The sequence below is a fragment of the Xenopus tropicalis genome, chromosome 6 (genome assembly GCF_000004195.4).
Source record: "Xenopus tropicalis strain Nigerian chromosome 6, UCB_Xtro_10.0, whole genome shotgun sequence".
NCBI classification, from domain to species: Eukaryota; Metazoa; Chordata; class Amphibia; order Anura; family Pipidae; genus Xenopus; species Xenopus tropicalis.
This window is the reverse complement of record NC_030682.2, coordinates 125,623,172-125,636,190: the sequence shown is the minus strand read 5'-3', so window position 1 is coordinate 125,636,190 and position 13,019 is coordinate 125,623,172. Positions and strand designations below refer to the sequence as shown.

Below are 13,019 nucleotides of genomic sequence, written 5' to 3'. Positions count from 1 at the left end.
GCATTATTCTAGCAGTGTCCCTTCTACTTGTCCCTAAACGTACGCATCATTCAGACATGCATGTTAGGCAGACGCAGTGGATGCAACAGAACCACAGTAATAACAGGGCTACACTGCACCCACTGACACTGCACTATGCAGCTCTCTCTGCACATTATATCAGGCGCAAGGAGCCTGTAAATGTGTAAATGTGTTTTTCTGTCCCTTAGTGCTCTTGCATTTGTATTTGGTGTCTCAGTAAATGACCCCCTATGGTCCTAACTTCCATGTCTGTACTATCTAACAACAGAGGAAGATGGAACACAAAGGCAGAAATGATGGGAATAGAAAGAGAAGGGAATTACAATAAAATTGTAGGATACAACAACCCTGTTTGGTAAATTAGGTACTGGTGGGATGACATTTTCCAGCACTGAAAGATGGGTTATTAGATTTAATTTTTCCTAGGTAATATTTTGCTTGTGCAACTATTTCATTTGCAACATGTTTTCCAAATAAAATATAAAAGGCTTTATGTAAAGTTAGCTTTGTGCTCTGAAGATGGAAATAGGAGCAATTATTCACTGGCACGTTTAGCAATCACCCCATGGTATTGTGAAGGCAATTACAGCACTACCAAGATACATATCAAAAATGATAAATCATAATGATAGAACTTGATATGGAACTCAAATTGTCAGATCCACTGGGGCAGTGACTGATGTAAAATCTCTGTAAAGGGGGTTAAGGATATGTAGTTGCCATATAAATAACGGCTAATAATACTAACTATTGATCCAGTCAGTGAAAAATACATAAATGTACCCCCATATCCCCAGCAGTTGATAGATACTCCCAGCTGGCTCACACTGACTAAGCAGGACTTTTGACTGCTGGAAATGTCAAGGAAGTTTTAGTACAGAATCTTCCATTTACAGATGCAAATCATTTTGTCTGAAAAATACAAAGCCGTTTCTTTTCTGATCTAAATCATACTAGTGTGATTCAGCCGAGTGAAGCTAACCTCTGTTGTGCACTGGATCATGATAATTGATAATGCCTGGGACTGGAAGTCTCCACCATAATTAAAACTTTATGCAAAATTACCATTTGAAAACTTGCTTTTTTCTCAACTTTTCCTTGCAATAAATCATTTTGTCTTACTTTCTAGTTCATATATAGTTGTGGATTACAAATGGAATACATGCATACTATATGGGCAGCCAGTGGGGAGTAGGATGGTGCCCCCGGCACACTCCTGCTTGCTGCTCATTCATTACACTCAAGGTAGATGCACCAGGCACAAGGTTCAAGGGATGCATTTACTTACTGCCTGCCAAAGGTAAAGGCTTCCTTACACGTATGTGATCTGTGTTCTGCATGGACTCTGAGGGGTACAATCATTCACCTTAGTCCTTCAGCACTTTCTATCTTTACCCATGATACATAAGCCCTGGGTTCTTAAGCTGACTATACATTGAAAGATACGCTCATTGGGCACAGGTCTATAGATACAGTGGGTTAGGTTTGGATGCAGATACAAAGAGGTCAGCTCACTATTAGGGCCAAACGATCAGATCTCAATGGTGGGGATACAGACCATCAGAGTAAGAACTATATCAATGAGCTGATGTGGTTATTGCTCCAATAAGATTTTGAAACCATTTCAATATATTGGCTCAAATTTCCACCAGATATTTGTTGGTTAAGGCTGTTGGAGTGTCCCATAGAGGGACAGATAAACTGCCAAAAGATGAGGAACAGGCAGCTAAAATCTGCTTGTGTATGGCCACCTTTATACCACGTTGGTCTAAATGCATGTTATGAAGATCACTAACGATATAACGAAAAGTATAACAGAACTGCTTGGGATGTAAAAGAATTAAAAAACAATTTTTCCTAGGCATGCAAAAAGGTTTTCAGTGTTTTTACTTTAACTTTAGTCACCAGTACAAATGTTACGACCTCTTTGAAACCTGAGAGATTACTGAATAGCTAAATATTGTTGGGAAAAGTTATTTTGCCCCTTGAAATGCAATTCCAATGTTTCATGCACTTAGAATAACAAGGAAAATCTATATTGATATCTGCTGGGCTAAGAGTTCCATTATAGGCTGTTTTCTAACAATGTCACATCTTCCCAACCTGAGCTGTGTTCATAGTCATCCTCAGGTGATTTACAGGAATAATTCTGATCCCTCTGTGGAAAAAATCACGTTGTTGGCTCAACGGTTACTCTTTAAATGATCAGATTAGGTTACATGATGCGACTGCCACTCCTGCTGATTCAATTTAGCTGTTTGTTATCATAGCTAATGTGATAAAAATCCAATGATGGGATAATATTGGAGAGTACATGGCAAGGAACAACAGAAATGTCAGCCTGAAAGTGTAAAAGACTTGCAGGAAATGTGTAGCCTGACCTCATGTGTAACAGGCGGCCGACTGAGGAAGGCACCTCATTTGTAGTATAGCAGCGGATAAGTAGGCTCCTGGGATTAAATTAGTTGATGTTGTGGACGAATGCGTGTGTGTCACTACCAGTTTAGTCATGTGCTCAGTCACTTAACCACATAATCTTATTTTTCCAGCTTTTAGCTATGGAACCATGCAGTAAATTAAATTAGACTTTTCCATCAGGCAAATGAGTCAATGTAGCAAAGTCAGACAAATTAAATGTGTTTTAGGCCAAGCACATCATTTGAGTTTAGATTCTGTGTCCAGCACATTTCAGAGCAACAAATAATAATGTTTACTAGTTACAGATATCTAATGTTAAATACATGTGTGTGTCGGACTATTCATATGTGTAACTTTGTGGGGGCATCGGTGTTTGTGTGAGAGTTTGTGTGTGCCTAAAGGCAAATCAGACTGTAACATGGACTGTATCACTGAAATGTTTATGGAGGACATGAACATGGTACTGTCTTGTGTGCTTATGTGCTTCCAAAGTCTCTGCACCGAGGCTGCAACTGAAAGCTGTTTATCAGGGTCATCAAGGCTAAAAGAACAAGATGTGGCCAGTACAAAACGGGAGGAAACATCCAATATTGACACCAGTTCCAACAGTGATGGACAAAATGTGGCCAATACGAAATGAACAAGAGGAAACGTTCAATATGGACACCAGTTCCAATGCTGAATGACTGGATGTGGCCAATATGAAATGAACAGGAGGAAATGTCCAATATGGGCAAACAGGGCCTGCAGCATGCACTGACAGTTCTATGAGAGGTGGTACATACCAAGCATCGGCTGAATTCACCAAGCAGATACAATGATTGGGAGACTGGCATAATGAGAAATGGGCATAATGAGAAACACCCTAGGAATATCCTCCTCATTTTCACTGAAACACTGTACAACCCAATCTGAAACTATTTGCAGACTTTACTCCCACAACCAAATTGAAAAGCTTTAAAACTGGCGAGTAGAATTCTCCAACAAGAATTTAATTTCACTCCATTTTGGAAGGAATAATAAACATGTCATTCAGACTGTAGAAGAAGGATTGCTAATGCCACATGAACCTAACTCAGTCCCTAGATTCCCCATGGAATGTATCCAATCACAAGATGCCCAGATCCACAATGGGCTATGAGCACCACTTTCTGAATACTTGCACCTACAAATGGTCTCTATAAGGACAGCGCACTCCACATGAATACATTTCTGTTGTGTAACACAAGCCGCCTAGCCTCCCCTATCTGGAGTGAATTTTAACTACTCAGGTCTTATTACGTTTATGGATATCATAACTGTTCTTTAGCAATGTTTGTTGGACAAACAAAGCCTATTTTGCTTAAAGGGGGGGGCATATCACAGTAGCTTAATGCGCAGAATGTACTATATATAGTATGTTTAAGGCAAATACTATGTTAGCTAACCTGTTAAAGAAATGAAGGCCTGGCTATTTTTGAAAGCAAAAATTCTGCATTTCACCAGGTCAATATAAAGGGTCTATTCAATGATAAATCTTACCTTGGCTGTTAATATGTTGCACAATTGCTTAGGTTTTAGAACTAACATTCTTTAGATGAAGTTTAGATGAAGAGCTGACACTCTGTTTTACAGTAGGGAGGTGACAGTTACTATACAGTTGTGAGGCAACACAGGAAGAGGAGCTGGCACTCATTATCTAATATAGGTGCTAAAATGCACTAATGCAGTTACCAGCGGCATCGGCCAGTAATTAGTTTTGATCATCTACAAGTTAGAAAAAGAAAACAAAGTTTGTATTTGTTGCTATGGGCAGCGGTACTCTCGCAGCTTAACACCCATGTTAGTAAATAAGCTTGTACCAAAAATGATGAGGCTGCAAGTTAAAAACACTCTTTTTAACAAGCAAAGTCATATATTTTACAAGCAAGGAAGCACTGGGAGGAGTCTTGGCACTTTATTAGACTACTGAAATTTCATTATAGGTTCTGCCTTTTTAGGGCTCTGGCACACGGGAAGATTAGTCGCCCGCGACAAATCTCCCTGTTCGCGGGCGACTAATCTCCCCGAAATGCCATACCACCGGCGAAAATGTGAATCGCCGGTGGGATGGCATACACGGCATAGCCTTGAGAGGAAACTTACGCAATTTCACTGAAATCAAGACACTGCGTATGCCATCCCACAGGCAATTAACATTTTCCCCGGTGGGATGGCATTTCGGGGAGATTAGTCGCCCACGAACAGGGAGATTTGTCGCGGGCGACTAATCTCCCCAAGTGCCAGAGCCCTTAAGGTGTCACTTTGTATTGTGTGCACAGACAGACTCACACAGACTTTCTAAATTATTTGGGTCTGCATAATCAATAGACCAAAGGTGTCATGCTTGACCCTGGGGGTTCTAGTGCAAGGGAACTAAGGGGTGCCTACATGCCTCCCCCAGCCCACCTCTCTCTTGAATAGAGCACTTCTAAAGGCCCCCATACACAGGCCGATAGAAGCTAACGCTATCGGTCCCTTGGACCGACTCGGCAACTTATCTGCCCGTGTAGGGGCAGAAACGAGCGGGCTGGCCGACTGATATCTGGCCTGAAATTGGCCAGATATCGATCGGCCAGTTTAGAAAATCCAGTTGGATCGGGGGCCGCATCGGCTCGTTGATGCAGTCCCCAAACCGACTGCCCCATTGCCGCCTACTAGGTAGGGGATATCGGGGGAGGATCCGCTCGCTTGGCAATCTCACCAAGCGAACGGGTCTTACCGTGTATAGGGACCTTAACACAGGCAGTGCTAGATTTAAAGTGTAAATCGCCGGTGGGATGGCATACACGGTACTGCGATTTGCCGAAATTGCCCAAGTTGCCTTGAGAGGAAACTTTGCCTATTTCAGTGCTGCGTATGCCATCCCACCGGCCATTTACATTCTAGCCAGTGGAATGGCATTTTCGGGCATTTCTCCCAGTCTGTCACAGCCCTAAAGGTTTACTTATCCTTTAATGTCCTAATAAAATCAGATACAACTACAGAAATATCTAAGAGGTCCAGAGAGTATTTTCTTTTATTTCCCTTTTTCCAGTCTGTAATGTATTCCCTTTAATTTCTCTTCTTTTACTCTCCTTTTTGGCTGCTTACTGTTCTGCTTTTTTTTGTTGTCCTTTTTTCAGCTCTCTCTTTTGCCACCACATTTATTCCTTCTGTCCTCTTGCTTTTTCATCATCCAGGGCTGAGTTCAGTATGTGTTATAGTGAGTGTGGAGAGGGGTATCCATAGTACCATTCTCAATCATGCCTACCCCATCATGCCTAACTAGTAAATTGCTTTATGTTATTTGCCTCGTTCAAAACAATCCTTTGCACACACCCAGCTCTTAGTAGAAGAATTGAATGTACTGACTGCAACATCTTACTGCAATTTTTGTCTCTCTTTTTTTTTTCTTGAACAAAAGTAATAAAGTAGCTCCTAGATTGAATGCAGGCGCAGTCTTCAGAGTCCCGCTGGTCATCAGCGCCATGAAGGGTATAGTACATGCCAAAAGAAAACTGAACCTAAAAAGGCATTTTCAAATGAGGTAAGTTTTCCACAGTGCAAACAGAGTGTTCTAAATAATTTTTCCATAAAATTTTATTTTTTTTAACAAGGAGTGCTTTATCAGCACTTGCCATGATAGTCATTGAGCCACACACGAGACTAAAATGTCTTCTGCTCGTCAAAAGCTGTTTCATTTTTTTTGCCATAAGTCAACAAGTTCTCTAAGAATAAACTTCTTTATCAACTATCTATATATACACACAAGATGGGGATAAGATGAGAGAGTGGACAGAAGAGTCCCAAGCGGCATGTGTTGGTCTTACCGAGTGTCCCCTATACATATGGCACAATGGCGACACGAGAAGGCACTGCCCATACCCACAATGATAAGTACAGACAGACCAGGCAACCAATACGGGTTCAAATACTGCTTCTCAAGGCCTGGATACACTGGTTAGCTGCTCACTAAGGATGCACCAATGGGAAAGTACACTGGAACACTTTTTTAATTCATGTACACAAAGAGACTGATTTGTCAACGCTTATATTTTGATTTTTACTAGGATTTGTGTTTTTTTGCCCTAAAACTCACAAACTTAAATTATGACTTCAAATCCAGTATGTATAAAGCTGAAAAAAAAACCTCTAAAAACTCAAAAATAAAGCTTCGGCATCTAAAGGCTTGCAAGGTTATGTAGAAGTCAGTTGGAGCGGTCCCTGGAAAAATGTAAACCGTTTATTCAATTAGATTTTTTTGAGAATTTGTTTTTTTTGGAGCTTGTCAACTCACAATTCAAGATTTTTTATATTTGGATTTTTTGATAAATAAGCAAACATTTATTTTTTAAATTAGAATACTGATAAATATGCCTCTATTTTTATAAAGCTTTCTTGCCTTTTATGATCTGTAAACCTATTCTTCATTTTTTTTTAAATAAACCATTGTGAAAACTTCTGGCCTGATGGAGTCTCACTCTCACAATGATCATATGATAGAAGTAATTGATAGCTAAGATGTAGAGAGAACTGACTGATAAAATATATTCCAAATCAGCTTACATTTCCTATCAGTCATGACAGATTGCATGCCAGTATAATGTATTTTGGATATTATTTTTACTGTGCCATTTATGTAATCTGTATGGGATGTGTGCTAGCCGAGAGTCGTGACGTTGGATGATTTCGGTGCCCTGCCTTGAATACTTGTATTTGTTAATGATGGCCCAGCAAGCTACAATCTTGTATAAGTATATGTCTGCTCAAAGAAATAGTGACTGCACTAGGGTACAAGCAATTCTGAGGGTTTCTACACAGTTTTCAGAATTTTGAAAACCTGACAGAAGGTTTTGACCCGGACAGCCCCCTAAAAACTGGGATATCTGGGTCAAAACTGGAAATGTAGCAACCCTAAACTGGACCTGTCCCTTTATTTAGAGTTGGTCTGGGTTACCTGGGGCCCTCAGGTACCTGACTCAAGGGTTCACCATTGCTGCACCCCCAGCAACTGCCGCTCCCTTTCCTGCGCTGCTTTACGCTGCATTACACTTTGGAACGTACAGCCATCTTTATTTTTTCATAGCAAGTAAGCGGTGCAGGAGCGGGATGTGGGCAGGGCCCAACAGTTCCTGGGCCCACCAGTTTTTATCCTGGTAGCCCAGTGGGACAGTCCGACTCTGCCTTTATTACAGCATTACTATGTACTGTATGGTATCATTTTACAAAATCACTGCTATAAATAATGAATGTTACATAATATATAGTATAGTATATAGAATGGTACATCACAGTATATAGAGCGTTTATCTTGCTTTCTTCTATCTAACTCCACAGGTATGAAACCTGTTATTCAGAGTGCTTGGGATATGGGGTTTTCTGGATAAGAGGCCCTTCTGTAATTTGGATTACCATGTATTAAGTCTGCTAAAAATTATTTTAAAAAACCATTGGAACTGTTTTGCCTCCGATAAGGATCTATTATATCTTAGTTGGTATCATGAACAAGGTACTGTTTTATTATTAATAAAAAAATGAAATGAAAAAAAAAAAAATTAGAATTATTAGATCAAAATGGAGTCTATTGGAGATGGCCTTCCTGTAATTCGGAGCTTTCTTGATAACGGGTTTCCGGACCATGGGTTCTATAACTGTATATCATTAATATCTGTAAGAGGCCAATTCTGTATATTTTCAGTATGTTGTAACTTTGTGAATCAATACTGCTTGATATGAGTAAGGCTTTACTGAGTAAAGTATATGCTTAGAATGGCATATATGGGATGATCCACACATTTGGTGTACTTTGGCCATCCCTTAGCTCGGCCAGATTAGGCTGATTCAATCATTTTGCACCCAGTGCTATTGAGACCTGTAAGGAAAAGGCATGCTGATGTGGGTGTTGCTGTTTGGCAGGTATTGGGCTGGTATTCTGTAGCACAGTTCCTGTACATGGGCCAATCGGCAGAAAATGTACCCGGAGCCACTGCGTTGGGCCAGGTGCAAACATACAGGACAGATTTCAGAAACACTCAGGCCATTCAGTTCATTCAGTTGGCTCATTTCAGGCTCCCCATCAACAGTTCATTTGTTTCATTTTGACTCTTTTTATTAGACAAATATTTATTGGATTCTGCGTACAGGAATATATTTCCATTTCCCCAGCAGCAGTAGCCATGCCCATGTGGCATACCTCCCAACATTTGAAAAATGAAAAGAGGGACAAAAAGTTTTGACGCGCGCAGCGCGGCAAATTTTCTTGACCATGCCCACTTTTGTGGCCACGCCCCAATTACCACACCCCATTTTTTTAAAAAATACTCCTTTTATATAGATGAAATGGCAGGATCAGACGCAAATGTGCTATACCCTCATACTGTACTACCTAAGGAAAACAATATAGCAACTCCTACATATAAAATACAAATATAGAGAGAAGGCAGTCAGTTATAAGTGAGTTATAACTATGTACCAGTTTTGCCCCCTATACACAGGAGCCCACCATACACAGGAGCCCCCCCATACACAGTAGCCCCCCCATACACAGTAGCCCCGCCACACACAGTGTCCCCCATACACAGTGCCCCTATACACAGTATCCCCCCATACACAGTGCCCCCTATACACAGTAGCCCCCCCATACACAGTGCCCCCTATACACAGTAGCCCCCTATACACATTACCCCCCATACACATTACCCCCCATACACATTACCCCCCATACACATTACCCCCCACAGGAGCTCCTCCTTCGTCTGCGGCTCCTTGTGCGGCGGAGACAGGCCCTTTTATAAGGTTGCGCCCGTGCATAATGACGTCACACGTACCCACAGGCGCAACCTTATAAAAGGGCCTGTTGCACTGTATAAGGAGCCGCATAACGAGTAAAGCCGCCGGGGAAGTCTAAACGTCCGGCTCCAGCCAGCGCATCCCGCTGTGCTGGATAGTTCAATGAATATCCCGCGGGACATTCATGGAACTATCCGGGACAGTGGGATGTGCCATGAAAAGCAGGACTGTCCCGCGAAAAGCGGGACAGTTGGGGGGTATGCATGTGGCTAGAAATCCATCATTCCTACATTGAGAAAGGGAATCAGACACTTAATGAGGCCAATTATCAAAAAAGCCAAAAAGCTACTGTCCAATCATAGGCATATTCGTATTTTGTTGCTTTCAGTAATATCAAAGAGTGTGTTTTTTTTATACATCCGTATCTGCCATGTTGATAGCAGTACAATTGCTTCTGCTGAAAGGACCAGTGATTATAAGGGAGGGGGGGGACATTATGCTAAAAAAACTAGTCAGCCATGTGGCCTTTCCCTTAAAGGCAACTCAGTGATAGCAAAAAGCACTTTAGAAAATGGATAATGTGCCGTTTCGAGCTTTAAACTACTCAAAAGGTATAAGTTCTAGTGGTTCAAAACCTATTTTCAAAGCTGTTTATTATCACTAATGGGATCTGCACATTAAGCGCGGCTGTACACACTTGCTTTCAAGCACAGTTACAAAAGGCCACACTTTACAAGTACATTCGCTGTGGGATTAAGCCATTTCCCTATTAACTCAAGTTGCATCAGTTATCTGGAAATTAACTAAGTATGTTCTTGTTGCTTAGGTTGTAAAAGAAAAAAAAAAGCGGTATAATAGTAAAAAAAAATAGAGGGAATTCAGCGCCATAGAATATATTTGCTGTCCATCAGAGATAAAAAGAAAAAGTGTTTGAAATGAAAAATTAATTGCCACTTTAGTCGCGCTCTCTTTCCTCTTTCAGGGTGCCTGGTGTAAAATTTGTAATTAACTTTTCAATCATTTTCTCATTTATTCTGGTACCTGGGAATGAATTTATGGGCTGAAAATAGACTTTTATTTCTCCTAAGAGGGTTCAGGGGGAAAAAAAAAAAGATTAGAGGATTCATGGTGCAGAGATGGAGCGGCTGATTCTTGGGGAATAAAAAGAGAAATCAGCCTCTCAGGAAGAGGAATCCTCAGAGGGAAAACAAGCATTTCCCCTGCAATTGGGTTTTGGGAAACTGTGATACAATTAAAAGGAAATTAAAATCAAATGTGTTTGCTGAATGTAATTCATGTACAACAAAGTTCATCCGTAGGAAGTGTGATTAGGCGCGATACAGAGATAATTGCAACACTAATTACGTTTCCTGTATGCCAGGCTGACACTTTGATGCAGAGTCATAGAGCGGAGCATTTTGTGTTGCTTTGGGGCAAGGAGAAGCATGATGCTCCATGGGCAGAGATGCTAAGGGGTACTATAAAGAAATTTAAGTCAGCTCTATAAACCTATGCCAACCAATCAACTGGCAGCATTTCTTCGTCAGCTCTTAGGGTGAAGACACATGGGGCCGATTCACTAAAGGTCGATAAAACGAGCACTATTTATAGCATGCGTTAAAAATGTTATCACTTCTTATTTTTTGCGATTTAACGCTCGATTCACTAAAAGGACAGCTGTCATAATTAAGAGGCAATGTTCTTTGAGTTATTTAACTTGCGATGAGAGTTTTTCTTGTGTTAATTCCCGCCGTGTGCGTTATTTCCCGCTGCCCACGATATTACACACGTAACCATTACTGTACTGAAAATGCCCATTTCCCTGCAAACTGGCGGCTGCATCACTCTAGGGCCAACACAGACTTGAAAAAAACCCACTGCAAAGTCCATATTGTGTTGCCAATAGCTCACAAACCACAATTTTCTTTAAGTACCGCCTGCCCCAAGTAGGGGTTATATTACTAATATTATTAATAGTCGCACAGGCTAATGCGATATTTAGCGCGTTTAAGGTTTCATATGTGTTTGCGTTAGTATTATTTCTATGCGAGAATTAACACAATGTGAAGTAAATAATGACTTTTCTGAATCGGGACTTAATTATCTCATGCTTTTTAACGCAAAAAAGCATGCGATAAGTGTTATCGCCCTTTAGTGAATCACCCCCATGGGGCGATTAGTTACCGTGACTTTTTAAAAAGTTGCAGCATCTAATTGGCGCGCTGCAAATCGGCGTGCAATTAGTCGCAATGACTTGTACAATAGTCCATGATGGGTTAATTGCCGCGATTAGTCGCCACGATCACAGCAACTAATCAACCCATGTGTCTTCACCCTAAAAACATAGGGGGAGATTTACTAATCCACGAACGGTCCGAAGGCGTCCGAATGCATTTTTTTCGTAATGATCGGTACTTTTGCAACTTTTTCGTCACCGTCGCGACTTTTTCGTATGTTCCGTGACTTTTTCGTCGCCGTCGCAACTTTTTTGTATATTTTTCGCGACTTTTTCGATGCCGTCGCGAAAAAATCGGATTGGTTTTTCCGCCGTTTACAATCGCTCAATACGAAAAAATTGCGGTGGCGACCAAATAGTCGCGAAGAATACGATAAAGTAGCACAGGCGACGAAAAAGTCACGACAAATACAAAAAATCGCGTCAGCGACGAAAAAGTCACAAAATTTTCGTTTCCAATACGACTTTTTCTTTTTCGGGATTTGGATTCATGGATTAGTAAATCTGCCCCTAAATGTAGAAAATATAAGGTATAAAACCCTGGGCCAGTGCTCCTGTACATGCAAGTGCAGTGGAGTACAAAAGCCAAACTTAAATGCAAAAAGTTGACTTTTTCACTCTACCGCACATACGTTTGCTCGGGCCCAAAGGAAAGAATAAAAAAGGAGAAGGTCAAAGCAAATGAGCTCCAACAGAAAGCCCCAGTTTTAAGTGAACAGGTTCATCACGTGGGGTATCAGATAAGCGGTTATAATCACTGAGGGGTGCTTAAGGTTAGGCATGCCCTTAGTGATAATACCTGCCTTTCTCCTTTAAAAATAAGGCACTTAATTTACCAGCACTGTAAAATTATACCCTACAAATCCCTTCCTTCCCTGACCCTCTCTGCTAAAGGATTAATCATTTTAAGTACGGATTCATCTATACACAGCCCCATTTCCCTGCCCACTCTGCCCATTCCCTGCCCACTCTGCCCATTCCCTGCCCACTCTACCTATTCCCTGCCCACTCGCCCCATTCCCTGCCCACTCTACCTATTCCCTGCCCACTTGCCCCATTCCCTGCCCACTCGCCCCATTCCCTGCCCACTCTGCCCATTCCCTGCCCACTCTGCCCATTCCCTGCCCACTCTACCCATTCCCTGCCCACTCTGCCCATTCCCTGGCCACTCTACCCATTCCCTGCCCACTCTGCCCATTCCCTGCCCACTCTGCCCATTCCCTGCCCACTCTACCCATTCCCTGCCCATTCCCTGCCCACTCTACCCATTCCCTGCCCACTTTGCCCATTCCCTGCCCACTCTGCCCATTCCCTGCCCACTCTGCCCATTCCCTGCCCACTCTGCCCATTCCCTGCCCACTCTGCCCATTCCCTGGCCACTCTACCCATTCCCTGCCCACTCTGCCCATTCCCTGCCCACTCTGCCCATTCCCTGCCCACTCTGCCCATTCCCTGCCCACTTTGCCCATTCCCTGCCCACTCTGCCCATTCCCTGCCCACTCTGCCCATTCCCTGCCCACTCTGCCCATTCCCTGCCCACTCTGCCCATTTCCTC

General features: G+C 42.0%; 1 protein-coding gene across 1 annotated transcript in view; it reads left to right on the top strand.

Annotated features, from left to right (window-relative positions):
* Positions 1-13,019, top strand: part of cngb3 (cyclic nucleotide gated channel beta 3) — a 69,974-nt gene that overhangs the window by 15,751 nt on the left and 41,204 nt on the right. Inside the window, exon 4 of the mRNA XM_018094902.2 lies at positions 5,864-5,986. Within this exon, the coding sequence (XP_017950391.2) occupies positions 5,864-5,986 (123 nt within the window). The remainder of the gene's footprint in view (positions 1-5,863; positions 5,987-13,019) is intronic.